The 27,278-nt window shown below is 55.6% G+C and overlaps 1 protein-coding gene and 1 non-coding gene across 3 annotated transcripts in view; both read left to right on the top strand.

Annotated features, from left to right (window-relative positions):
* The first annotated feature begins 262 nt into the window (after positions 1 to 262).
* Positions 263 to 27,278, top strand: part of STK32B (serine/threonine kinase 32B) — a 77,049-nt gene continuing 50,033 nt past the window's right edge. For both annotated transcript variants that reach the window (XM_054724205.1, XM_054724211.1), the window contains exon 1: positions 263 to 396. In XM_054724205.1, the coding sequence (XP_054580180.1) occupies positions 278 to 396 (119 nt within the window). In that variant the 5' untranslated portion in view covers positions 263 to 277. The remainder of the gene's footprint in view (positions 397 to 27,278) is intronic.
* Positions 5,255 to 5,357, top strand: LOC129147339 (U6 spliceosomal RNA). The gene has a single exon (XR_008554714.1). It is a non-coding gene; the product is annotated as a U6 spliceosomal RNA (small nuclear RNA).

The following is a 27,278-nucleotide window of genomic DNA, read 5'->3' on the forward strand; positions in this document are numbered from 1 at the left end:
TGTTGCCGAGGAGGGCTGACGTCCCTCCACGACCCCTGTCCTGGCTCCTGAGGCTGAAAGGCTGCCAGGTCTCACAGGTCCCCTCCTCAGGTGGTTCCCGGCGTCTGTGTCCCGGGCCCTGATCTCAGGGAGGAAGCGGCCCTGGTGGAAGAGGAGGCGGCAGCGGCAGGGCGTCTGGTTGAGTCCAGACCTGCAGGGAGGGCGGCTGGCGCCCCGGGCCTGACTGTCGCTCTGCTGTCGCCAGGTGTGCATCGTGCAGAAGCGGGACACGAAGCGGATGTACGCCATGAAGTACATGAACAAGCAGAAGTGCGTGGAGCGGGGCGAGGTGCGCAACGTGTTCCGGGAGCTGCAGATCATGCAGGGCCTCGAGCACCCCTTCCTGGTCAACCTGTGGTGAGTGCCCGCACCCCAAAATCCCTTCCTGGTCAGCCTGTGGTGAGTGCCCGCACCCCCACACCCCTTCCTGGTCAGCCTGTGGTGAGTGCCCCGCACCCCGACACCCCCTTCCTGGTCAGCCTGTGGTGAGTGCCTGCACCCCGACACCCCTTCCTGGTCAGCCTGTGGTGAGTGCCCGCACCCCAAAACCCCCTTCCTGGTCAGCCTGTGGTGAGTGCCCCGCACCCCCACACCCCTTCCTGGTCATCCTGTGGTGAGTGCCCGCACCCGTCCCCCTGACGGAGGCGGATGCCCACGCGCCCTGCCCGCCGGCGTCTTCGTCTGTGAAGAGAAAGGAATGAGCCTTTCTGGTTCCGTGTCTCAGAGCACGTTCCCAGGGAATGGTTTGTGGACTCCTTTCCCGGTGAAATCGGTAGCGGGTGCGGATTTAAGTGTCCATGCCGTTTCCTCACCTGGTGAGCCGAGGTGAGAATGGATCTGGAGGTGTCGGTCTCTCTGAGGACGCATGAATGCGATGGAGGTGTCAACACCAGTCTCCTGGGGCCTTAGCTTTGCAGAGCTGGTGAGAAGGGCTCGGGATGGCTGCCCAGGTGGACACCCTGAACTCCAAATTCTCAGGCCAGCCCACCAGGCCCGCCGGGACCCATGTTCTGGAACCTTCTTTCCATCCCATCCCTAGTTATTATCTCTGCTTTAAATTTGCTTCCAAGAAATGCCCGCCTGCCTCGGTGCCTGTGCAGGCGACACCTCCTCTTCCCGACACCCCGCCTCCCCTGGCTGCCCGGTTCCTCTAAGCCAGTCCTGGGGGTGCCTTCTGTCCAGCTCACGAGGGCCTCGGGCCAGGAGCCTCAACGGCGAGGGCTGGCCTTGGCCCCCTGCTTCTGGGAGTCTGACAGGGTCCTGGACGCTGGCGGCTGACCCAGTCCCCGAGCTGGCTGCCTCCCTCCCCCCCCCCCCTCCCCCGGGCGGGAGGGGAGCGCGGTGAGGAATTGCCTGTCGGCTCTATGATAATGGGATGCGATTCTGCATCTCACAGCAGCGAGGAGGTGATTCATGGCAGCCCCGGAGAGCCTGACGCAGCCCTTCTGCTCCATCGTTCTCCGGATTTGCTCTGTAGCTGGCACAGGCGGGGCCGGGCATGGCTTGTCTCATGACAACTTTTTCTGTCTCTAAAGAATGAGGGACGGGTGCTCCTGAGCCTGTGACGGCCCAAGCTGAGTTCTCAGCAGTTTTTCGCCTGTCCTGCAGCAGAGCTGTTTGTACTCTCAGGCTATGGCAACCAGGGCGAAGGAGAAAGGGAATGAAGCAATCGGACCCGTGCTGGGGTGCGAGGGGGTCAGTGGGAGCCCTGGAGAGGAGGGCAGGGGCGAGGGGGGCGGTGCAGCACTTGGCTAGGGGTCTGATCTCCACGCTTCTAATCCCAGCTCTGCCCCCTGCAGGCGGAGAGGCTGTTATGCTCTGATTGGAGTGCCCGCCCCCATTCCTATGTTGAAGCCCTAACCCCCCATGTGACTGCATCTGGGGGTGGGGTCTCCAGGTGGTTAGTAAGGTTCACTAAGGGTAACTCCGCCACAGGGATGCTGTAAGGACCAACTGAGGCAATCCACAGCAAGTGCCCGACGGTCCCGGGCGGTCCCGGGCGTGAGGTGACAGCGGCACCAGGGACCTCCTGGGATTTGCTGTCCGGAGCACACGTCCTTCCGGCCGGCCTCTGGCTGGACGCCTTGCTGACTCATCCTCTCTCAGCAGGGGCATGAGCACCGCTGACTCTGCAAGATGAGGCCTGAGTTTTTGGTACCAGGTGTTCATTCTGGTTAAATGGTAGTGCGTAGGTAGCTCACCTGTGTTTTCAGACTGTGTTTCCAGAATCCATATCTACTTCCTGGTTGGTTATATTTACTAGACTAGCTATTAAAATGTTTTGTTTAAAATAGGGCATGTGGAGAAACCAAGATGGCGGCATAGGTAAACACCTAAACTGCTGCCTCGCACAACAATTTCAAAACTACAACTAAAAGACAAAACGGACACCATCCAGAACCACAGGAAGGCTGGCTGAGTGGAAATTCTATAACTAGAAGGAAAGAGAAAAGCACACTGAGACTCAGAGGAGCTGCAGGAGGCAGAGGTACTGAGATGCGCGCGCGGAGAGGACTGGCAACTGAGTGCGCAGCTGGCTTTCTCAAGCGGGAGGGAGACAAAAGCTCCCGACTGAGCCGAACTCCAGTTCCAGGCGAGACTCTGGGGACCCAGACTCATACGGGGAGAAAATGGACTGTCTGGCAGCAGGCGGAACTTGAGGGCGGCTTTCTCTCAGAGGTGCTTGCAGCGATTACCACGGGACACTGAGACACAGGGGCCAATTAGGGCAGGGCTGACGGGAAACCAATGCTGTCTGCTCTGCCCTGAGACTCTGCCCCATCCAAGCTGAGCACAGAGGCTTATGCAAGTCTTGTCTCATAAGGGTGTCTCCAGCACAGAAGTTCTCCCAGCATAGACACAGCTGATACTCACAGTCAATTGGCCTGGAGGTCAATTCCTCCCAGTGATACCAACAACAATCAAGGCTTAACTACAACAAGATTGTGCACACAGCCCACAAAGGGGTGCACCAAGAGTGTCCACCTCAGGTAACTGGGGAGGCTGAGCCACTGGGCCCTATAGGACACCTAGCACACAAAGCCACTCTATCAACTCACGGAAGCAGCCAAAATGCAGAGACAGAGAAACAGGTCACAAATGAAAGAAATGGAGGAAAGCAAATGACTGGATATAGAGTTCAAAACCATGGTTATAAGATTTTTCAAGAATTTTCTAGAAAAGGCCGATAAATTTAGCGAGACCCTCGAGGATATGAAAAGGGACCAACTAGAAATTAAGCACACACTGACTGAAATAAAAAATATTATACAGAGATCTAACAGCAGACTATAGGATCGCAAGAATCAAGTTAAAGATTTGAAATACAAAGAAGCAAAAAACACCCAACCAGAAAATCAAAAAGAAAAAAGAATCCAAAAATATGAAGATAGAGTAAGGAGCCACTGGGACAACTTCAAGCATACCAACATCAGAATTATGGGGGTGCCAGAAGAAGAGAGAGGACAAGATACTGAAAACCTATTTGAAGAAATAATGACCGAAAACTTCCCCCACCTGGTGAAAGAAATAGACTTACAAGTCCAGGAAGCACAGAGAACCCCAAACAAAAGGAATCCAAAGAGGACCACACCAAGACACATCATAATTAAAATGCCAAGAGCAAAAGACAAAGAGAGAATATTAAAAGCAGCAAGAGAAAAACAGTTACCTACAAGGGAGCACCCATACGATTGTCAGCTGATTTCTCAACAGAAACTATGCAGGCCAGAAGGGAGTGGCAAGAAATATTCAGAGTGATGAATAGCAAGAACCTACAACCAAGCTTACTCTACCCAGCAAAGCTATCATTCAGAATTGAAGGGCAGATAAAGAGCTTCACAGATAAGAAAAAGCTAAAGGAGTTCATCACCGCCAAACCAGTATTATATGAAATGCTGAAAGGTATTCTTTAAGAAGAGGAAGAAGAAGAAAAGTTAAATATAAAAATTATGAACAACAAATACATGTCTATCAATAAGTGAATCTAAAAATCAAATGAATAAAAATATCTGATGAACAGAATAAACTGGTGAATATAATAGAATCAGAGTCATAGAAAGGGAGTGGACTGACAATTCTCAGGGAGAAAGGGGTGGGGGGGGCGGGAAGAGACTGGACAAAAATCGTACACCTATGGATGAGGACAGTGGGGTGGGGGATAAGGGCAGAGGGTGGAGTGGGAACTGGGTAGAGGGGATCTATGGGGGAAAAAAGAGGAACAATTGTAATAATCTGAACAATAAAGATTTATTAAATTAAAAATAAATAAATAAAATAGGGCATGTGCCTGCCTGCCTGGCGTGACTCAGTGGTTGAATGTCAACCTATGAACCAGGAGGTCATGGTTCCATTCCCAGTCAGGGCACATGCTTGGCTTTTGGGCTCCACCCCCAGGGGGGAGTGCAGGAGGCAGCTGATCAATGATTCTCTCTCATCGTTGATGTTTCTATCTCCCCCTCCCCCTCTGAAATCAATAAAAAAAATTTGTTTTAATTGGGCATGTGCCTGCCCTGCCCACCTTACTGCTGAAGCAACAGTGGGAGTGAATACCTGGCAGGATTGGGTGAGAACAGATGCCTGAAATCGGATTAGACAATTCTCATAGCCAGCATATATTTCTAGAACCTTCCCTGAGTAGCGATGGACTGAGTCAGGACACAGAGTGCCATGTGCCACTCTAGGCCCAGGCAGAACCACTTACATTAGTGGCTGATTTTGTTAAGGCATCGAGACCGTCGCCTAAAGGAGAACTACATGAGGTGTTTAAAGGTGCAGCTGAGTTGGGCAGCTGGGGCAGGACAGAGACCGCAGCCCCGGGTCCTTGGAGGAAGGATGCACGTCCTTCACAAATAATCGCCGGGTGCCGAGCAGCTCATTCCCATGGAAATAACCATCGCTGGCCTTGACGACTGCAGCAGCCTCCCAGCCAGCTGCCCACGCCCTGGGTGCCCTCCTCAGGGTGCCGCAGTCGGGTTGGGCCACCGTAACAGGTGCCCAGGCTGGTGACTTAGCCAGCAGGCCTTTATTTCTCACCGTCCCGAGGCTGGCAGTCTGAGGTCGGGGCCAGCGTGGTCGCTGTCGGGTGAGAACCCCTTTTCTGGTGTAGAGATGATGGTCTTCCTGCTGTGACCTCACCTGGGAGAGAGAGAGAGGGAACTCTCTCTCATCTCCTCTTAAAAGGCCACTAATCGTGCTCGCTTCGGCAGATCATGCAGGGCCTGGAGCACCCCAATCCTAAATATGGGAACGATACAGAGAAGATTAGCATGTCCCTGGGCAAGGATGACACACAGATTTGTGAAGCATTCCATATATATATATATACTAGAGGCCCGGTGCACGAAATGCATACACTTGGGGGGTCCCTCAGCCCAGCCTGTGCCCTCTCGCAATCTGGTAGCCCTTGGGGGATGTCCGAATGATGGGGGATGTCTGACAGTCGGACATCACTTAGTGCTCCCACCACCGCTGCTGCGCTCACCAGCCATGAGCCCGGCTTCTGGCTGAGCGGCGCTCCCCCTGTGGGAGTGCACTGACCACCAGGGGGGCAGCTCCTGAGTTGAGCGTCTGCCCCCCGGGTGGTCAGTGCGCGTCATAGCGACCGGTCATTCCATCGTTCGGTCGATTTGCATATTAGCCTTTTATTATATAGGATAAAAAGGGCACTAATCTCGTGCTGAGGGCTCCCCGTCAGGACCTGATCATCCCCAAAGGCCCCACTTCAGCTACTTTCACACACTGGGAACTAGGCCTCCGATATGTGCATTTTTGCAGGACACGGACATTTAGTCAGAGCGCAGGGCAGGTCTCACAGGTGCACACCCGAGCCCTCCCCTCGTCTGTGCAGAACCCTGGTGGCTCCCAGAGCCCACAGATAAGTGTCTCTCCATGCCCTGGCGTGGACATGGCATCGGTCCCTCCTCCTGACTCCCGCTGCCATCCTGCCGCATGTGTGTCCTGGCCATCCTGCCCGACGGGCGCCACCTGTAACACATCTCGCCGTTGGCATCTCTCCAGGCCTTCGCACATGCTGTTCCCTCTGCCGGGAGCACTCTCCCCTTTGCCGCTGTGAGGACTTCACCGTCCCACGTGCTCACTCATTAAAGAGGTGTGTTTTTAAAAGCCTGTGCTCCTTCTGCTCAATTCATTTTTACGTTTTTATTTTTATTGATTTCAGAGAGGAAGGGAGAGGGCGAGAGAGACAGAAACATCAGTGATGAGAGAGAATCATTGATCGGCTACCTCCTGCACACCCCACACTGGGGATTGAGCCCACAACCCGGGCCTGTGCCCTGACCGGGAATTGAACCGGGACCTCCTGGCTCATAGGTCCACACTCAACCACTGAGCCACGCCGGCCGGGTAAATGGGTATTTATTGGGCTCATCTTGGGGGCCAGGCACTGTCTTAATGTCTAAGGTCACAGAGACGAACAGAAGTAGCAGCGTGGCTCCTGCCTTCTTGGAGTTTCTGTCCGGGCGCCGCCGCCTCCTCCGTCAGCGCCCTGCACACTGCCCCCGCACCCCACCCGCAGGGTTTCTCCTGGCTTCGTCGCAGTGCGAGCAGCTCGGTCACGTTTACCCGTTTGTATGTCTGTCCCCTCCCTCAGCAGTGAGCCGAGGGGGGGAAGGGGCCACGCCTTATTCATCTCCGTACTCCCGGCATCTGCCTTCAAGAAGTTAATCCATTCCACATTTGCTAAGGGTTTGTGATGCGCCGAACACCAAACACCGTGCCAGACGCTGGTGCTGGAACAGGGAGTGAGCTGCCCTCCCCATCCTCACCGAGCTCACGGTGAGGGAGGAAGACAGACCGACGGTTCATTCTCACCTCTGCTCTCTGCCTTACATCTTGCGTAGTCACTGTCCTTGGAGTCCTGGGGTGAGTTACAAATACACAGAGATTTCAGCTGTCCGCCGTGTCCGGAGTCAGGCGATGCCCCGGCCCGTCTCCGTCACAGCGAGGGAAAATGCTTGTAGAGGTTTTCCAGTTCCCGTTGTCTCCATCGCCATGGTAACCCCCTCACCCAAGGGGGACAGGGGGTGATGCTGCCTTGTCCAGGTCCTTTCTCACCCTTTGCTATTCCAGGATAGTTGACGTCACCGGTGACTTCAATGTGTGCGCTCACGCTGCCAGGTTTCCCGGGTTTATCTGTAAGTGACGTAGGTTTGTTATGCTTAAGGGGACAGGCGTGGGGCTGTGCGTGTGGCTCATACGATGGATAAGGCTGCGTCCTGACGTCCGGAGGGTCAGCTGGGTGGAGCTGTGCAAAAACAGGGCTCAGGGACGGCGGGGTCAGGCATGGGAGCTGGGCCCTGATTCCTGTGGGTGAATGGGGGACCCAGCTGTCAATCAGGGAGGGTGTGGGGTTTGCCCAAGGTCATGGGGCAGAGCCAGGACTCACCTTGGACCCGCCCGCAGTCTTCGGGGTGCTCTGCTTCCCTACTTTCTGCCCCAACACGCCTCCTGCTTGTGGCCATTGCTGTGCCTGCGCCTCACGCTCGCCTGTGTGTTCTGCCCTTGGGCTGGGCTGGGCCCGTGAGGGAGGTCAGCTCTCGCTCCCCTGCTCCTTCATGGTAGTAGCACTACTGTCTGCGGACCACCACGGGGCACGCTCCATCCCCGTTTCATGCCGGTTCGTCCTCAGAGCCTTCGTGCAAGGTGGGTGCGATCCTTCCCAGTTTGCAGCTGCAGGAGCTGAGGGTTCGCGGGTTAAAGGACTTGCGCAGTGTTGGCGCTGGGGTTTGCAGCAGCGATGTGCGTGAGATGCCTAAGCCAGCTCTCCGAGGGGACAGAGACCCCGGTGCCCGCGTTAGCCAGTCTCCATGGCGTAAACACTCCTGTCCTGGTTCGCTATAGACTGAGGGCTTGTGTCCCCCCGCCCCCCCCAAAAAATGTATATTGAAACCGAACCCCAATGGGACGGTGTTGGGAGGTGGGGCCTTTGGGAGGTGCTTAGGCCCTGAGGGTGGGGCCTCAGAAAAGGGATCGGTGCCCTAATCAAAGACCCCAGTGAGCTCCCTCAGTCCTGCCCTGTGAGGACACTGTCGAGACGGCCCCCATGGACCAGGAAGAGGGTCCCACCGGACGGCCTGCCCTGGGCCCTGGCCTCCCTGCCCCTGCAGCAGTGAGAAATGAACGTGTGGATTCTAAGCCGCTCAGTCAGTGGCGTTCCGTCCTAGCAGCCCAAGGGACTGAAAGGTGGCCGTTTTACATGAACAGCATGTCAGCGGCTTGCAAAATTGCCAGAAATCTAGCAACCCTCATGGACCAGGATGGACCGGCTGCGGCCCAGCCCTGACAGAGCCCCATCCCTCCAAGCCCAACTTCTGAGCCAGGACTGGGGGAGGCTCAACATGAAGATGAGCGAGCATGGGCCCACCCTCCAGGGACGCTCTGAGAGGAATGAGCCCAGGGCGGCGAGGGGGGGGTGGGGGTGTGGGGGGACGGTGGCGGTGGCAACTGTATACTGGGCAGGAAATGGAGAGGGAAAACGTCCCTGCCCTTCCTCAGGGGCTCTGCTTGGGGAGCCCCGGTTTCCTCATCTGTAAAATGGGAACACACCCCCCCTTCCATGCTTCGGGAGGGAGGGCCCAGTCAAATGAAACTCGGTGGATGGAAGCCCGTGGAAATGTGATTTTAGCAAGATGGGCGTGATTATACTGCCTTCCGCGTAAGGCCCACGTGTGACTGAGGACCTGTGATGGTGTGGAGCCGTTTCTGAAATTGCCAGTGGGAGGCAGACAGTGCGGATAAACTCTGGGGCCCGCAGGCGACGCCGCGGATGCTCAGTGACCGCGCAGCGTCAGGTTCAGCTCAGGCCCCAGAGACGCACACACCGCCTCGGGGTGTCACGCACTGTACGGGCCGCGCTCGCCGGCTGGGGGCCGCATTGCATTGGAAACTGCGGCGGCCCGGCTCCTCAGGTTGTCAAAGTCACATGACAGCTCCCCAGGGGCTGCACGGCTCATTCTCCCACCGCTCAGGAGCCTGGTCCCCGGGCCCCGGAGGTCACGGTGGAGCCTGCTGACCTCCCCTGACCCCCGCACCACGTTCCCTTCCGGCTGTGCCTTCCTGGGTAGCAGGGGCGGGTCGACGTTCCCGGCAATACGGTGGGATGAGCGGATGGATAACGGAGGGCAGAGGGCACGTCCCCGGCCTGCCAGGGTCACACTCCGACCCGGCCCCTGTTTGGCCGCGTGGACACGGCGTTACCCTTTCCCTCTCGCGTTCCTGGGGTGTCCTCTGGCACTGGCTTTGAAGTTGACCCGCTGCCTTTGGAAGAGTCGCCGCGAGGCCCGGGTGTTCGGTTTCCTTGATCTCGGGTCGTGGTGAGGGGTGCTAGTCATTGTGCCTCGTCCTCCCCGGAACGAATCCCACTTTGTCTGCTCCACGGAGGAACGCGTGCTGTTTTTTCCGCAAATAACGGTGTAACGGTGGCAACGGCCGCAGCATGGAGAGTCCCCTGTGTTTTCTCTGAGTTGGTTTCTCTCTGTCGCGTGTGTCCTGTGCTGGCCCGTGTCGCCCAACTGCGTGTCATGCCGGGCCATCCCTGCTCCACGCGGTGCCAACGCCGCACAATCTATGCGAGGTGAGGGCGTGGTGCCCACCGGGGTTCCATCTCAAATTAGCCGTTATCGCGATTATAAGACTGCTTCCCCGATCATTCGCCTGCAGCGTTCGTCCCTAGAAGCCAACACACCGGGCCAGGGGGCTCTGAGACGGACCGGGAGGTTGCCTCGCGGACGCAACCCCTAAACCAGCATCTCTACGGAGGCTTTTCTCACTCCTTCGCCGGCCACTTGACGGACAAAAAAAGATGGGACCTGTGGTCCTTTACCGCACGTGTCTTTGATTCCCAGTAAGACTGATTTTTTAAATTTTGTTTTTTAGCAAATGATTGGCCATGAGTTCAGTGAGGTCTTTGAGAACTTCCAATCACTGTCAGGGCGGCCGGCGTGGCAGGAGGCAGGGACCCCACACACGGTCAGCCACACGGCCCACGTCTCACCCTGCCCATCCCGGCGATGACATCATCCTGCAGCCCCGAGAAGAAGCAGGGGGTGGGGAGCAGGGGAGAGGAAGAGGCAGCAGTGGGCGGAGGGACCTCACGTCAGGTCCCAGCCCCGGTCCTCCCTTTGCGTGCGGGTGGCCAGGTTGGCGGGAGACACGGCGGCCGCGCTGGTGCCTGGTGGTGTAAGTCCCTGCCGTGCACGGCGCTCTACGAGGCGGCTAATCCCGTTTTCCCTCCTCGGCACGCACTCGGCACCAGGCGCCGCGAAAAGGAAATCAGCCTAAACGCTGAGATCCCCGTGTCGTCCACGCCCCGGAGGTCTGTGCGGGGAGGAATGAGCTTTCTGATGGAGCCGAGCCAGGCACAGCCTTTGCGACTGGATGTTCATCTCGGAGGAGTCCTGGGTCTCACGCGGCTCGCGCGCGGGGCGTTGTCGTTCAGAAGGTGGCAGAGGCGCCCTCTTCGGCCGCGAGTCCCGCTACTGGCAGGGCATGCAGCGAGCATCGTTTTAATCAAGGATGGGGCGGTGATTTGCGCAGAAACAGCCCGAGGGAGGCAGGCACAGCCACTGCGGAGGAAGTAGAAAGCCTAATGAGGTGCAGACGGGAGGGCGCCGTGCGGACGGGTTTAATGAACATATTCAGTGTTTGCATTAGCATGTCTGCTGCTATGTGATCATGCTTCCGGTCTTGCTGGCATTATAAACCAGCCCCTCAAATGCTTCCTTGGGCCTCTGAATTACTGCGTGTTCCGAATTCGGGGAGCCCACCGTAGTCAGATTTTATTCTTTAAGTTATACTTCCTCTTCGCTCTCTTTGGTTTCTGACTCCACCGAGCTTTGCGGTTAGTTAACTGGTTATCCTCACGCCGTCCTCCCCCGGGGCTCAGCTCCTCGGGGCTCCCACACCAGGCGCTCTCAGGCCGCTGTCCAGGTCTTCGCACGTGCTGTTCCACTCTCCTGAGTTCTCTCCCAGTCCTGTGCGCCCGGTGAGCTCCTCTTTGAACCACAAAACCCTGCCCACCACTCACCCATGAAGCTTTCTCTGATCCTACCGGAGTGATGCTTTCTATGACGTTGGTTCTTGCCGGGGAGCAGGGGGAGAGGGGGTCAGGGAGCGGGGGCGGGGGGGGGAGAAGGTGAGCTTTTCCTGAAGCACTGGGACACTTCCTCATTCTCAGAATGAAAGCTGTGTGTCTGGCTGTGTCATCCTCTCCCCTCTGGTGGAACGGCAGCTCAGAGCTAACCCCCTTTAGCGAGGCCCGTGGGGCCGTAAGAATAGAGAGCCTCCCGACGGGGAGGCCGACTGGGAGGGTCATCAGGTCACTGGCTGCTGTGGAGACTCAGTTTCTCCATCTGTAAAATGGGACTAAGGTCTGTTTCTTCGATTAGTCTCCCTGTTAGGAGACTAACGGACACATGGAAGAGGGTCCGTTCCTTGGGGTGTGAGCGCACTTCCGGCTGCCTGTGGCTCTGGCTTGTCCCGGCTGCTTTGGAAATTGCCTGGCTCTCTGCTCGATGTTGAAATTCCTCGGTCCCAGATCCGTGTCTATTTTTATCATCACTTTGTTGTCTGTGTTGTAAGCCACCCCCCGTCACCTGTGGAACTGGCTCAGATCTTCTGAAATCAGCTCTTCTGTTTTAAAAGTGGTTGAGACCACCACGGCTGGCCCGGGAGGGAGCCTGGCGCCCGGTCCTCCCACGCTGCCTACCTCCTCCGGGGCCGGGGCGATGGAACCGCCCGCAAGGATGCCAAGCCAGAGGCGAGAGTGCTGCTTTCCTGCCGTCTCGGCAGAATCCGCACCTCGGTGCGTGGTTCAGGTCTGGGAAGCTCCGCTTGGACTCGAGGCCGAATTGGAGCCTCCTGCCTCCAGCTCAGATCTCGATGGGGGATCCGCGCACCCACAGGCGGCCGCAGAAATAGGGAGCGTCGTGGCGAGCAGGCCCTGAGTCTACTTGCCCAGCTGCCCCTCGGTGCTCTGACCTCACCGGGGGCCAGATCGTGGGGCCGGCTTTCCCCATGTGGCACGGGGACCCCGCTCTCCCCGTCAGGAGGGCCCAGGAGTCATCGCCGGAAAGCTCCCCAGATGATCGTAAGGTGCGGCCAGGCTCGAAACGGCTGAGCTGCTCAGCCCTTTCACCAAGCGGGCGGGCGAATGGTACCGGGCGCAGTGGCTGGACCCGCCCCCGCCGCATGTGTGCAGGATCGGCGGCAGGCTTGGTGTTGGAGGGCCAGCAAGTGAATGCCAGGCTCTGATCAACGGAGTGGGCATCTTCTCCCTTTTAGGGAGACGTGAGTGGGTGGGGGAGAGACCCTCAGCGTTCTGCGATGTTGTAGAGTGGGAGGGCAGGGGCTCTCTCCCGGGCATTGGAGCGAAAATCTGTATAGTGTTACAGCAACCGCCTTGTGCTGGCGTGCCCTGGCTACTTCCTTCTCGTGCCTGCGACAGTGACAGGGCGCTGGTGTGGTCCTGGGCGGGTGCCTTCTCCTGTCCTCGTGCCCAGCAGGAAAGCCAAAGCTCAGCCCAGCAAAGCCCTTTGGTGCCAGCGAGAGCCGTGCCTTCTTCTCTGGTGGTCAGTCCGTCAGAAATGCCTGTGACCCCTGACTGTCCAGCAGGCGACTCTGTGTGTGTGTGTGTGTGTGTGAGAGAGAGAGAGAGAGAGAGAGAGAGAGAGAGAGAGAGAGAGAGAGAGAGTCTACAGGAAGATGGTGCTCAGTACTCATGCCCAGGGGCCCCTTGTTCTGCAGCTGCGCCGTGGGGGCGCCGCCCTTCTTGGGACAGTCATGTGGTCAGTGGTGCGTCCTGGTTCTCTCTGGAAGAGACCACCCCAGTTCTCCAGTCCTGCGCGCCTATGGAGGCATCTTCCAGAACACACTCCCTGCCTGGCGGGTGGGGGCTGGTGGCCTGGCGGGTGGGGGCTGGTGGCCTGGCGGGTGGGGGCTGGTGGCCTGGCGGGTGGGGGCTGGTGGCCTGGCAGGTGGGGGCTGGCGAGGGGAGGCCTCGGGAACTGAAACGCAACTGGCGGTGAGTCACGCACAGAGGCGCGGCGTGGCAGCGCGGTGGAGGGGGTATAAAAAGGCCCATCTGTGGGGCATTTTTATAAACCCAGCTCTGTTTCCATGGGAACGAGACAGCATCCACCAGAACTGCTCTGCGGGCGTCAGAGACCCCACACCAGGCGGAGCGAGCTCGGTGTCTGGGACAGGACGGGTGGGGCTCGGGCCTGGAGCACCTTCCTCTCCGCGTTCCCATGGCCTGTCTCCCCCCCTTCTGTTCTCTTCTCTTCTGCTTCTGCACAGCCGTCTGCTCTCTTCTCCCTCATTCTCTTTACATCCTCCTGCCGCCCTGGACAGCTCCTACCTGCGGCACCACGCGTCGCAGGCCCAGCCCGTTCCCACCCGCTGGTCCAGGCTGCGGGAGGTGTTCCTGGTTTTCAGTCTTGGCGGGGTCTGCAAACTGTGGCTTGTGGGCCAGGCCTGGCCGGCCTCGTGCTTCTGTGAACGCGGTGTGACTGGGACACAGCCGGGCCGTGTATGTGTGCAGTGTGTGTGCTGCTCTCACCTGGCAGAGGCCGAGTTGAGAGCCCTGACGAAGACCTAAAGGCTCACAGAACCTGCAGCATTCACACCCAGCACCTGTCCTGATGCCTCTCCCCCACCCTGTCTCCATCACGTCCAGTTTCCTGGGGAACGAAAGCCCTTTGGTTGTGCTCCAGGCCTGGGGCCCACCTACCCGGCCCAGGAGGGGGTCTAGGCCTTTGTGTTGTAGCCCATGGGAAAGGGCTGGTCGTGGCTGCCCCGAGCACTGTTTTGAGACAGCGTTGGAGTCTGCGTCTTATCTCCTCGGAAAAGAGCACTGTCCTTAGTCCCTGCTGCCTGCACGGGGAGTTCAGAGAGGGAGCGATTTGCTGAAACCGGTTTGGCTCAGTGGATAGAGCGTCGGCCTGCAGACTGAAAGGAACCAGGTTCGATTCCGGTCAAGGGCACGTACCTTGGTTGCGGGCACATCCCCAGTAGGAAGTGTGCAGGAGGCAGCTGATCGATGTTTCTCTCTCATCGATGTTTCTAACTCTCTATCCCTCTCCCTTCCTCTCTGTAAAAAATATCAATAAAATATAAAAAAACAAACAGAGAGGGAGAGATTTGTCATATATTCATTGTCCCTCACCTGCACACCTCCTTTCGTTTCCTTTTCTTTCCCTCCTCTCCTCCTTTAATCCCCAATTCCCTTTATGTATATTTATTCAAAGAGAAAACATGTTCTGAGTTGCTGTTAGCTTACAGGCACTGCTGTATCAGTCAGGACAGGCTATGCTCTGCTGCAGTAACACCCCTCCCCTGACCCCGCCCCCACCCCCACTTCTCAGTAGCTTAAAACAGCCCAAGTCTCTTGGCAGTTCATGCCGCAGCCCATCCAACCTGTTCCTCACGGGGACCCAGACCTGTGGGTCGATGGCACGGCTTGTGCTCTGTCCAGGTCAGGGCCAGAGGGAAGGAGAGCTGAGCCCGGAGGTGACACACCCACTTCTGCTCCCAGCTCAGAACTAGTTGCAGGGCTCCATCCCACCACCAGGGGGCCAGGACATGCATTTCGACCGTGTGCCTGGGAAGGAAGAGGAGCCAGTGTGGCTGAGTAGGATGAGCAACCACCCGGCACTGCTGATGGGGAGACAAACAAGAACCGGGCACAGTCTGGATTTAGTGAGTTCTTCCCAGCACTCTGTGCTGCTGTCACATTTGCTCTTCACACCCGCCATGAGAGGCTTCCCACCTGCAGGTGAGAAAGCCGAGGCCCAGCGAGACTACGTGGCTTGATTAGAGTCACTCAGTGGTGGGACTCGCGGGTGCGATTCTGGCTTTGGAGTAGGAGCTCTGTCCGACAGCAGGGATGGACCTGGAGAGTCTTATGCTGAGTGATGAAAGACAAGAGCCATCGGATGTCACTTCCATGTGGGATCAACTGAACAAAATAAACCAACCAACAAAATAGAAACGGACTCACAGACACCGAGAACAGACTGACAGCTGTCAGAGGGGAAAACGGTGAAGGGATTCGGCAGCACAAATGGGTAGTTACAGAATGGCCACTGAGACAGAGGCTGCAGCACAGGGAATACAGTCAGCAATATCGAGAGACACACGTGGGGCCAGGTGGGCACTTGAAGCAGAGGGAAGCCACTCTGTACGTTACATGGTTTTCTAACCACATTGCTGTGCACCTGAAACCAACACAGAATAATGCGGAATGTGAACTGTAATTGAAAAAATACTTTTGAAAAAATTAATTGAAAAAGGAAGAATTCTGTCCATGATGCCTCAAGGGCTCCCAGGCCCTGGCTCCAGCTCCGGCTGCGGGTTTCTGCCTGCGACGTCCCAGCCACTGGCATGGAGGTGGGGCGGGGAAGATCCATTGAAGAACTCATTGGCCACCCCATGATGTGTAGGAGAAGATGAGGGAGACCAATCCTGGCTTGATTCACCCAAATGGAGCCCTTGTGGTGAATGATTGTTTCGTCCTGTGTCAGATAAATTATCGTAATGCCTCGCAAGCCATCTTCGTTCAGGTTTTAGAAACCACCTCCCCTCTCTGGTCATGAGTCCCTACAACCTCCAGGAAAAAGTGCACATTTCGTTGTTTGAATTTCAGAGTCCTGCCCAGTTGGACACTCATCCTCTTCCTAGCCTCCCCTCCTGGTTCAAGTGCCCCATCTCCACCCCAACTTGTACCCTTCGGTGCTTCTTTGGGTACAGAGTTTCGGGGCAGAGAAGATGCGCATCTGGACTGAGACCCTCATAGTAGGGTAGCGGGGGAGGGAGGGCTTAGAGACTGTCCAGGAAGTAAAATGTACATTTCTTTTTTAAAAATATATATCTTTATTTTAGAGGGAAAGGGAGAGGGAGAGAGAGATAGAAGCATCAATGATGAGAGAGAATCATTGATCTGCTGCCTCCTGCACACCCCACACTGGGGATCGAACCGTGACCTCCTGGTTCATAGGTTGACGCTCAACCACTGAGCCACACCGGCCGGGCAAATGTACATTTCTTGACAGGGCCAACCAACAATTCAACTTCTGAAGACAGTAAAAAGGCAATAATAATAAAGAGTAAGCTCGTGCGTCTGCTTGATCTCCGTCCCATTCTTATGTTCCAAGGAGCCAGGGTCCAGCCTTTTCATCCCCTTGTCTCTGGTATGTGACCTTTTAGAGAATCAACTGCCTGGCGCAAGGTTCATGTCACTCAGCAGATAGCTGTGAAACTGAACTGATTTGATGATGATGACCTATAATCGTCGTAGCCACCGTCTATATGGAACACCTCCACGGACCAGTCTCATGCTAGATCCCTCATCTACATTGTCTTACCTAATTGCCTACAATCCCTAGGAAGCGCGTAGGAATAGCTCTGTTCTGTATATGAGAAATAGATTGGAAACTTTAAAGATCTGGACCACAGTTGCAAAGCTACAAAAAAAAAACAGAGATGGGATGTGACCTCATAGCTTTGTGCTTCCAAAACTCGGACTGTTTTCTCCAAGAACAATGTTTCCATGTGCTGACAAAAGGAATTTAGGTCAAATATGTGAATTTTTAGAGGCCAACTGCCTGGTTTGGATGTAACCATTCATAAAAGGCTTAAATTATGCATCATTGAAGCTCTCCCATTGGAAAGTTAAAATGTCAAACTATAAGTTTTTTTCTCTCTTTCTTGAGCCACGACCAGCACGGTTAGAGAGTGGACGAGTCCTGAGTAGGGGCGACAGGGGATTGAGAAAAAGAAAGAGACAGACACAAAGACAGTAGGGAAAGCTGGGACCAGGTGGGACGCTGCCCTCGGATGGAGAGACAGTGACCCAGAGCTAGTGCAGCATGTTTATTATATACAGCATGATTCCAGGAAGTTTTACTAGAGTTTAAGACAAAGGAAATTATGTGAAATCATGGTTAAAGATCAAGCTACAGTTCTTCATTCTTGTGGCTTCTTTGTAATTGTCACTCCTGGCTGAGCCTGTATAATTGTGTCAGTTCCTTGTGCCTGGCTGAACTTAGATAATGAAACCCACCCCCTGGTGCCTGAGCTAAAGGTTAGGCTGACAACATACCTGCCTATGGCAAGGTATGTTTCCAGGACGTGGCTCTGCTGATACCACTGGACTCAGCTAAAAATCAGCTCATGTGCCTTCCTAGGCACTCTCTATATCAAACACACTCCCACAGCTCAGCACCTACGCAATCTAGCAGCCATTTCCTCGAAAATAGCATCTTGTTACATAGGGATACTGCGTATGCAAATGCAGTTCCCTAAGTGCAATCAAGGAAAGGAATGGAGTGTGGTCAGGGCCAATCGGAGGAGAGCTGGTGCCCCAGGCATGGGGCAGTGAGGAAAGGGGCCCCATTTAGCAGTGTGCAGCTCAATGAAGATGAATATGGGGAACCCCTGGCTCACTCTACAGTGAGCCATGTCCTTCATTTGTGTGCAGCTCAATGAAGATGAATATGGGGAACCCCCTGGCTCACTCTACAGTGAGCCATGTCCTTCATTTCAGGACAGGGAGCACCTCCAAACTTCAAATCACCACACCACTCTGAAACTCAGTTTCCTCATCTATAAAATGGGTATAATAATTTTATCTGCCTCATTGAATTGTTGAGATGAAATAAATTAATACATGTCAAGTGCTCAGGACAATAAACAAGTTCTCAGTGAATATTAGTAATTTATCATCGTCATCATTATCAGTAACTTTACTCTGGGATGGGCAGTGACTTTGGTGTCAAGTGCCTCCTCTGTCACTTATTAACTGGATGACCTCAGGCAAGTCCTTTATGCTCCTTGGACCTCTGTTTCTCCAATCAGTGTGCATTTATCTAGTACCTTCTAAATGTCAGGTACAGCCCTAGCCAGTTTGGCTCAGTGGATAGAGGGTCAGCCTGCAGACTGAAGGATCCTGGGTTTAATTCTGGTCAAGGACACATGCCCAGGTTGTGGACTCTATCCCCAGTAAGGGCTGTGCAGGAGGCAGCCGATCAATGATTCTCTCTCATCATTGATGTTTCTATCTCTCTCTCTCATCTCCCTTCATCTCTGAAATCAATAAAATATATATTTTTAAAAAATAAATAATTATCAGGTACAGTGCTAAGCACTTTCCATATATTATCTGTCATCTGCCAACAACTTGAGAAAGATTACAGATCCCATTTTAGAGATAAGGAGGCTGAGGTTCAGAGATGTTAAGCAGATTGCCTGGTGTCACACAGCCAGTAAGTAGGGGAGCCAGGTTTGAGCCCAAGTCTTTCTGCTTCCAAAGCCTATACTCTCAACCACCTCCCTAAGAAACAGGGTAGATTCCCTACCTCAGAGGGTTTTTGGAAAGTCTTAATGACGTCTGAAATGTCAAACACCCATTACAGGGGCAGGAATATAGTGGATGTTCAAACACAGGCCTAAAGGTACATTTTATCATTATGGTTAACAGCAGCAGCAAAGCAGCTTCCTGTCTTTCTCCTCCCTCTTCTATCCCCTTTCCTCCCCCCATCATCACCATCACCGTCATCATCAACATCATCACATCAGCATCACCATGTCATCACCATCACTATCATTACATCACCATCAGCATCATTATCATCACCATCACCACCATCATCATCATCCCATCACCACCATCATCACCATCATCATCCCATCACCATCAATATCACCATTACCATCATCATACCATCATCACCATCAGCACCACTATCATCACCATCACCATTGTCATCATCATCATCATCACCATCACCACCATAATCATCACCATCATCATCCCATCACCATCATCATCCCGTCACCATCATCATCATCACCATCATCATCCCATCACCATCAACATTACCATTACCATCATCATACCATCATCACCATCAGCACCACTGTCATCACCATCACCATTGTCATCATTATTGCCGCCATCATCATCATCATCATCATCACCATCATCATCCCATCACCATCATCACCACCATACCATCACCACCATCACCACCATCATCATCACCATCATCATCCCATCACCATCATCATCGCCATACCATCACCACCATCACCACCATCATCATCACCATCATCATCCCATCACCATCATCATCGCCATACCATCACCACCATCATCACCACCATCATCATCACCATCATCATCCCATCACCATCATCATCGCCATACCATCACCACCATACCATCACCACCATCATCATCACCATCACCATCACCATCACCATCACCATTACCATCACCATTACCATCATCACCATCAGCACCACTGTCATCACCATCACCGTCATCAGCATGGCTTTCTCTAGGTGCACTGACCCATTGTGTGTGCCTTGCCTTCTACCCCGCCCCTCCTTGTGCCTGCACCACAGCCTGGTCCCTGCATTAGAAGCCCACCGCTCAGCCCTCGTCCACGCCTCTCTTTCTGCTCCACCATCTCATCACCATCATCATCCCATCACCATTATCATCACCATACCATCACCACCATCATCATCACCACCATCAATGTGGTGATGTCCACCTTAGCCAGGCTTTCATCCAGATCACAAGCACTTTTCCATGGAGACGTTTCTCGCCCTGCCCTGGCCTCAAACTAAACGTGAGCTGTTGTGCTTTTGCATTCTTAATGGTGTGTGATACGAACTCTACTTGTGGGCTTATTGACTTGTCAGTCATTCCCTTACTAGAGCTCAAACTCCAGGAAGCAGGGAGCAGGCGTGGAGTTCACTGTCACGGACCCCGCCCGACAGTAGGCATAGGCAGGCATTCAACAGCAGAGAAGGGCGCTTCCTACACTCCTCAGTCTGTTCCTTGGAGCGCTGTTACACGGCGGTGTGCCGGGCTTTCTGTCAAAAGGTTTGCCTGGCCAAGTAGGTTTCAGAAATACCTTTCCTGTCTCCACTGCTGCAGTCATGAGAATAGTGGTATGCCAAAGGCTCTGAGAAGGCCTGCGGTAAAGAAACCACTTTAAAAAAAAGAAAAAGAAAGAAACCACTTTCACTTTTTTAACCTGGTAAACTTATTTGCTCATTGATGCCCCCTTTCCACAAATGCCCATTACTTCCCTGGGTGTGTTGTAAGAAACGAAGGCGATAAGGCCTTTCTGGTCCTGGGCTCATGGGAAAGATTTGTAATCATTTGGGGGGTGTAGTGGGGGGGCTTCCCACAGCGTCAGATTTGTGGAAGTAAAGCTGCCGTGGGAGCAGGAGGAAGGCGAGCACCAGCAGGAGTGGCCTTGTCAGCAGTGGGCTGACCAGAGCGCTGCCTTCCCTTCAGCCCCAGAGCTCAAGGCACAGGCACCAGGGAGGACCAGGGGACCACGGGTCCCTCCGCTCCTGGGGCTCGGTCCGGGGAGGGAGGGGGGCAGGGGCGGCAGCTGTGGTTCCCGGGTGCGCGTTGTGCATTTGTGTGCTTCTTTGCTTGTCTGCTTGCGTTGGGAAGGAGACACTGTCGCACGTGGAGCCTCTCTCGGGCTGGCGTCTCCTGTGTGAACTCCCTCCCTCTGCTTCATGGGCTGTGAGGTGGCCTCGTGAGGTGGCGCCATCCCCTCCCGGGGAGCAGTAACTCGAACAGTCTTGTCTCATAGTTGAAAGTACACGTCTGTTCATTTGCAGCGTAAACAGACTTGCATTTTAGACTGTGAATCGAGCAAACTCTAGCAAAAAGCAGGTGGCCAGTCTCCCGGGAGCGGTTTTTAGTTCAGTAAACGGGGCTTTTCACGTTCCTTTTACAACCGCCGTGTAGGTGGTACCTTCCCTGCTTATCTTCGTGATAAACGTGGGAGTTAGTATCACTACTCCCTCTGCTAGTGAGGACACCGGGGCGGGAGGGCAATGGTGAGTCATTCACCGTCCGTGCGGCAAACGGGGTCAGGGCCGGGGTCAGGGCCGGGGTCGCGTGTGACGCAGGCGGGCTTGTACTGAAGGATAACATCGCCTGCGGGTCTTCGTCGAGCGCATGCGGTGCGTCGGGCACTGTGCGGGGTGCTGCGGGCTGAGTGTGTGCGTGTCCCCCCAGATTCACGTGTTGGAACCTAATCCCTCCTGGGGTGGTCCATGAGGGCCATGAGGGGGGCGATTGCAGGAACGGGGTTAGTGCTCTTCTGGAAGAGAAGACCCCAGAGAGCCCCCCGCCTCCCCTCCCACCTGTGAGGACCGGTGAGAAGACTGACATCTGTGAGCCAGCATCCCTGGCAGCTTGGCCTTGGACTTCACCTCCAGGACCGAGACGGGTTCGTGTCTGTTGTTGCCCCCCTCCCCGTCGCCCCGGCCCGCCCCGTGGTGTTGGCTGCAGCAGCCGAGCCGCTGCGCCGTGGTGATGTGTCCGGGCCGTCGGGCCTGACCCCACAATTAGGGGGCAGGCAGCAGGTGGGGTTAGTGCTGACATTTAAGCTGGAGCAACTGCCGCTCCAGACTCAGAGAAGCTTGTCCGAGGCCACCGCTGCCGAGTGGCCGCCCGGGACCCAGTCCCGGCCGTCGGGCCATTTGCCCAAGTGACGCTCAGATGCCACCTCTTCCCCCGACAGCCTGTGGCTTGCTGTCAGCCAGCTCTCGAAGCCGGGGACCACAGGAAGGAAGCGAAAGACAGGGTGAGCCCTGCCCTCCCGTGGCCCCTCTGAAGAGGCTCCACTGGCCACTTGAGCAGTCACCCGCACCCCCACGTCCGCTCCTCCGCTCCCTGGGATTTAATCCAGACTTTCCCCGTGTGGTTCTCTTAGCCAAGGCCACGGGGGATTTCTCCCGCATTTGTCATCGTCCCTTAGCGGTAGGAGAGGAAGTTGCCGTGCCGGGCTGAGGCTAGGATGACACTTTATCCACATTTAGTTTGGACGCAAATGTCGTATTGGCCCTGGGCCGGGGCTGTGGGCGGTCAGGATAAAGTGTGCGTGTGACGCGTGACCCACGGGGGTTTGTGAGCGAGGCGAGCGGCTCCGGGGACGCAGGCAGGAGACCTTCATCGTTGTTGTGGGCGGAGGGTCAGCACCTGCTCTCAGAGGCAGCGGCTGCTCTCTGCACCCCCTCAGGCTGTCTCTCCAAACCTCCGTCTCCAGTGCCTGTTCGGAAAGCCGGCTCGGACCTGAGCAGCGTTCCCTCCTCACAAAAAGCAGTCAGGGGCTATTGAAGCGGCACCTCGCTCCTCAGACATTCTTACCCATTTTTCTTTCCTTTTGATTGAATTCTTGGCTCCTGCCTCCTTCACACACACACCCCCCCCGCCCCCGCATCCGCACAATAGCAAACCCTGGTGGCTCTGCCGGCTCCTTACTCCTCCAGCCCCTCACCGAGCCAGCCTCCTGCCTGTCACCGTCACCGTCACCGTCCTGGGTTATGGCGAAAGCCGGCTAATGATCCCTCAGCTTTCATCCTCGGCCCCTGCCGTCTGCTCTCCACAGAGCCGCCAGGGTGAACTCCTAAAAGGCTTAAGTCAGATCATGTCAGGCTCGTTCGAAACCATCCTGAATCCAATCCCGATTCCTTTCTGTTGGGATCTGAGTCTATTAATACCGCCTCCTCCCTTTACCGGCCCAGCTTAGAACCAACTGGGAATGGGCCAGAGTGAGGCTGAGGCGGGCAGAGAGCCAAGAGTCATGTTTATTACAACCAGGAGGGGGCAGAGGGACGTGGCCTGGGTCTGCTGAGCGGCGGGCTCCTAATGCCCCTCAGCGGGACCCCCCTAAGGCAGGCTGCCTCTGTAATCACAGGCCTTGCCTCCTGGGGCAGTGTTTCCCGCTGCAACCCTCCCACCTGTATTCATGCCTTTTTACTCATTTTTAACAAGATGGTCTTTTTCCTCCCGGATGTAGGGGGGGGGGGGTTTATAAATGTTAAATATCTTCTTGCAATTTGTAGCTGGTCCGTTACATGTTATGGTGCCTTCTTTTATTATTGATTTTAGAGAGGAAGGGGGAGGGAGAGAGAGAAACATCCGTGACGAGAGAGAATCACTGATCGGCTGCCTCCTGCTCGCCCCCTGCTGGGGATTGAGCCCAAAATACCCCGGCATGTGCCCTGACCAGGAATTGAACAGTGACCTCGTGGTTCATAGGTTGAAGCTCAACCACTGAGCCACACCGGCTGGGCTGTTAGGGTGACTTTTGGTAAAAATGATCTCCGTTTTAATGGCATTAAACTAACAATCTTTTCTTTTTGAAGTTGGTGTAGTTCGTGTCGGCTTTGAAAAATCTCTCCCAACATAAATATAGGTCACAGGACATTTCCCTATATTTTCTTCTAACAGTTTTTGAAGTTTGGCTTTTCATGTTTTATTCTTAAATCCAAGAGGTTTCTGTGTGTGGTGTGAGGTGTTGGTTTTTGTACATGGTGACATTTAGATCCAGTTTCATTTTGTTCCTCAGCTAAAACCCGCTATTCCAGCATCATTTGTTATAGTCCCTCGGGGGCCCAACACCCCCTCCCTTTCCCCAGCGACCTCCTATCTGTGGGTCTGTTTCTGGGTTGCCTGTCCCGTTCCTACGGCCCGTTTGTCCAGCCCCGCACCACAGCCCCACGGTGTGAATCATCACAACCTGATGATGTGCATGAAAATTAAGAAGACATGGGAGCTCTCTCGCGACCCCGCACGTAGCAGACGGTCTGCCTTGAGCTCGCTGCCATTTCCTCTTGGTCTCCTGCTTGTGCGTCTGTTCAGGAGAGATTTCAACGTTCATTTTTCCTTCATAAGGAAAATGTTTTCCCTTCTGTCTTATGTTTTATGCATACTTGCAAGTACTCCACGTTTATGTGTGTATTATGAGACATGTGTGAACAAACTGCTAACGTTTTTGCAGGAAGCAAGGTAATACTTTCATCTAGGGAGTCACTGTGTCTCTAAACTACGTACACACAGTTCCTTCCCGGTTCAGAAATGAGCAGTAACGATCCATGGGAAGGGTTGGATCCTCCGTGCCAAACTCGGACCCAGAGCCATCGGGGAGCAGAGGACGTACTGAAAGAAAAATGCTGCGTATCCCAGGCCCTGTGGACGGGAGCACGCGCTCGCTCTATGGGATCATCATCGATGCTTATTCCCGGAGCAGACAGTGACGTGGGAGTGCGTGGAGTCCTTTCCTTTCTCCAGGGGGCTGGACACTCCGGAGAAGTCCGGGTTCCACTGGGTTCTGAGTTAAGAGGGACCCACCCGGGAATCTGCCTGGGTGCTCCCGGCACACGTCGCTCCCTAATACGAATACTCGGAAGGAGCAGAGGGGGGGCCAGACTAGAAGCGTGGCCACCTGGGCAGCTTCATCAGGAAGCTGCAACGTTCACTCCCCGGGGACCCGGTCCATTCCTTGCACATCATGGGGGAGGGGCTGGACCAGAGGAAGGTGGGCGCATGTGCAGTGAAGTCGGGATGAAGTAGGGAAAGCGCTTTAACCTGGGAACAAAGAGATATTGGCCCGAGGGGTGGAGCCAACGCAAGCCCGCCCGCGGACATGGGGAACGCATCGTCCCCAGGCCAAGGAATTTCCCCTCCTGTTCCTCTGGCTTCGCTCCTGCTGGCTTGCTCCTGCTTGTTCCGTGGCCCACGCTAGCTCTCCACACTCCGTGACCATGACCACGCAGCCCCACGGGCAGGGGATGCAGCTGGAAGCACAAGCTGTGATTTCTAAACGGGGAGTCGTGTTGATTTCCGTTAACGATTTCCGTTAATGATTTCCGTGACTTCAATCAGACTTTGCATCTTCCCCTAAAGCGGCTGCAGCCCCGACGTCCTTCCCTCTCCTGAGGGGGTCTGCTCTGCCGGCGGCGGTCAGGGGCTGGCGCACACGCAGGCACCGCACACGGGAGCACATCCCTCTGATTCCCGCCAGGCGGCTTCCCCCACGTCGGAGACGGGGCTGCTCTTTGCTCCCTCCAACAGCTCCCCTCTTGGATTCCATGGATTTCTTTATCTATAGCCGTTTACAGAGTCCTCGTGGCGTGGCTGCTCCTGCGTGGGGTGGGGGGCCGCTGGTGGGTTTGATAGACTTACCCAACGTTGGGTCGTGTTTCAACCTGAGCCACTTCAGGTGTCCGTCACCCTTCCTTCCACACCTCTACCCCTCGGAGCGCGCTCTGCGCTCTCCTAGACTCTCGGGGATGGGGGGGCTCAGCCCGACTTGCCCGACTCAGGAGTCTCCTCTCCAGCGTCACGTCAACGTGGACTGAGTGTCAGCGCTAAGCCGGGAATGGACCTGCTCCGGGAGGAGCCACTGCCCGGCTCACTTCCCCCGGGCGTTCTGGTACCGACTCTCCTAACTGTGAGGGAGTCCCTCCTGTCCCTTATGCAGAACCAGCCCGCGAAGAACACCCGCCGTTGGTCCGGGTCTCGCCGCGTGTGCTCGCCCAGTGCGCGCCTTGCTCGTGGCGTGTGAGCGCCTTACCATCCCCCGTGGCTCTCCAACCTCCTGTGCGTCACCATCCCGTGCGCCTGGGAGAGCGCAGGCTGCCGGCCCGCAGTTCATGACCGGGTAGGACTGCGGTGGGCCCAGAGGGTGTGCGTTTCTACCAGGTCTCGGGGGGCTCCGATGCGCAGATCTGGGGACCACACTAACTTCCGTTGTCCACAGAGAGCATCCCTTTCTCCCCGGGGTAGCTGCTGAGCGGCAGGCCACAAACAAAACCGGTGCAGCCTAACCCTCATGGAGTTTGTGTGCTGACAGGGGGTGTGCAGAAACTCTGAGAGGCAACTGGGGAGCCGCGTCTGGTCGGAGCTCCAGTCAGGGCGGCCCCTCTGCGGAGGTGGGGTTCCAGCCAGGACTTGAGAAATCCCTTGTTTGTGAGGCTGAGGAGAGAAGGAGGGGCTGGGAGAGGGAAGTTCTACTGAGTTCAGAGCCCCGGTGAAGACCAGGGCGCAATCCACACAGGCCACGGACAGCCGCTGGTGGCACGTGGAAAGGCAGGGCAGGGCCGGGGGAGCTGGGGGTGCTTGGAGAACTAGCGGAAGAGGTTCAGTTTGTAAAAGGAGAAGCCATCCCGACCTGTGTGGCTAGATTGTTGAGCATCGACCTATGAACCAGGAGGTCAGGGTTCGATTCCCCGTCAGGGCACGTGCCCGGGTTGTGGACTTGATCCCCAGTTGGGGGCGTGTAGGAGGCAGCCAATCCATGTTTCTCTCTCATCGTTGATGTTTCTGTCTCTCGCTCCCTCTCTCTGCCTCTCCCAGATCAATAAAAATGTATGTAAGAAAGGAGAGAAGCCGTGAAAACCCCACAGGGTTTAAACCAGGGGAGCGGTGTGATGCTTGGTCTGTTGATTGACAGGGACTTGCTAATTTATGAAGTCAGTCTTACTGGGAACCATTCCCCGGCTGCCACGGGCGGTGCGTGGAGGAGCCTGCACTCCCTTTGCTCTGTGGACAGCGAGCGTTCCACAAACAGGAGCTCCCCCGGGTGTGAACGGCTCATACACGCGTGTGTTCGTGCGTGGCGACAACTGCGGCTTTTGAGGCCGTCCCTATGTACGTGTGTGCGGTGCCGGTCAATGGTAACTCGGGCGCAGCCAGCTCACCGCTTCCCTGCGGCGGATGGCGGGTAACACCCTGGTGCTGGCCCCCTGGGCAGGCAGGAATTTAAATCAGACGTTGTATCAATTTGGAGAAGGCATAGTTTTGCATTCTTCCACACTTAGGCAAGGTGATGATTGACTGACATAATCTAAGGCTCATCACCACCCCGCCGACCCACGGGACTGGGTATTTCTGCTTCCCCCTGGCCAGGAGGTCACTCTGCATTTTATGAGGAAGAAGGGGTGGGGCCGTGGGGGCGGAAGCGGGAGAAAGCGGCTCTGGCCGCAGTTTGCCGACGTGGAAGCGAGGCAATGCCGGGGCCTATGTGCCTCCTTGGCGTGTCTTGAAGAGCAGTGACGTGTGGCAGGAGGGCGTGTGCCCGTGGCATCGGTTAGCACATGGCTGCAATCACCGGGTTGGCCCTTGTACTCAGGGTTTCTGGGGCAGACAAATCTCCCAGCCACACAATTCGGCATCTGACTTACAGTTCTCATAATTTGGAGCAGAGAAGATCTCACAGCCATTGGACCTGTCTCTTAATCTTAGTGCCTGAACTAGGGGAAGGGCTTTGTCAGAGCCGCCGAGTAGAGGGAGGGTGATGCGGGGGTTTCTCCTCCGGGCAGGAGGGTGGAAGGCACCTGAGCGTCCGCATCTGCCGTCTTCTCGCTGGAAAATAAGGCGAGGACTCCCGGCCTCACGG

The sequence above is a fragment of the Eptesicus fuscus genome, chromosome 2 (assembly GCF_027574615.1).
Source record: "Eptesicus fuscus isolate TK198812 chromosome 2, DD_ASM_mEF_20220401, whole genome shotgun sequence".
Taxonomy (NCBI): domain Eukaryota; kingdom Metazoa; phylum Chordata; class Mammalia; order Chiroptera; family Vespertilionidae; genus Eptesicus; species Eptesicus fuscus.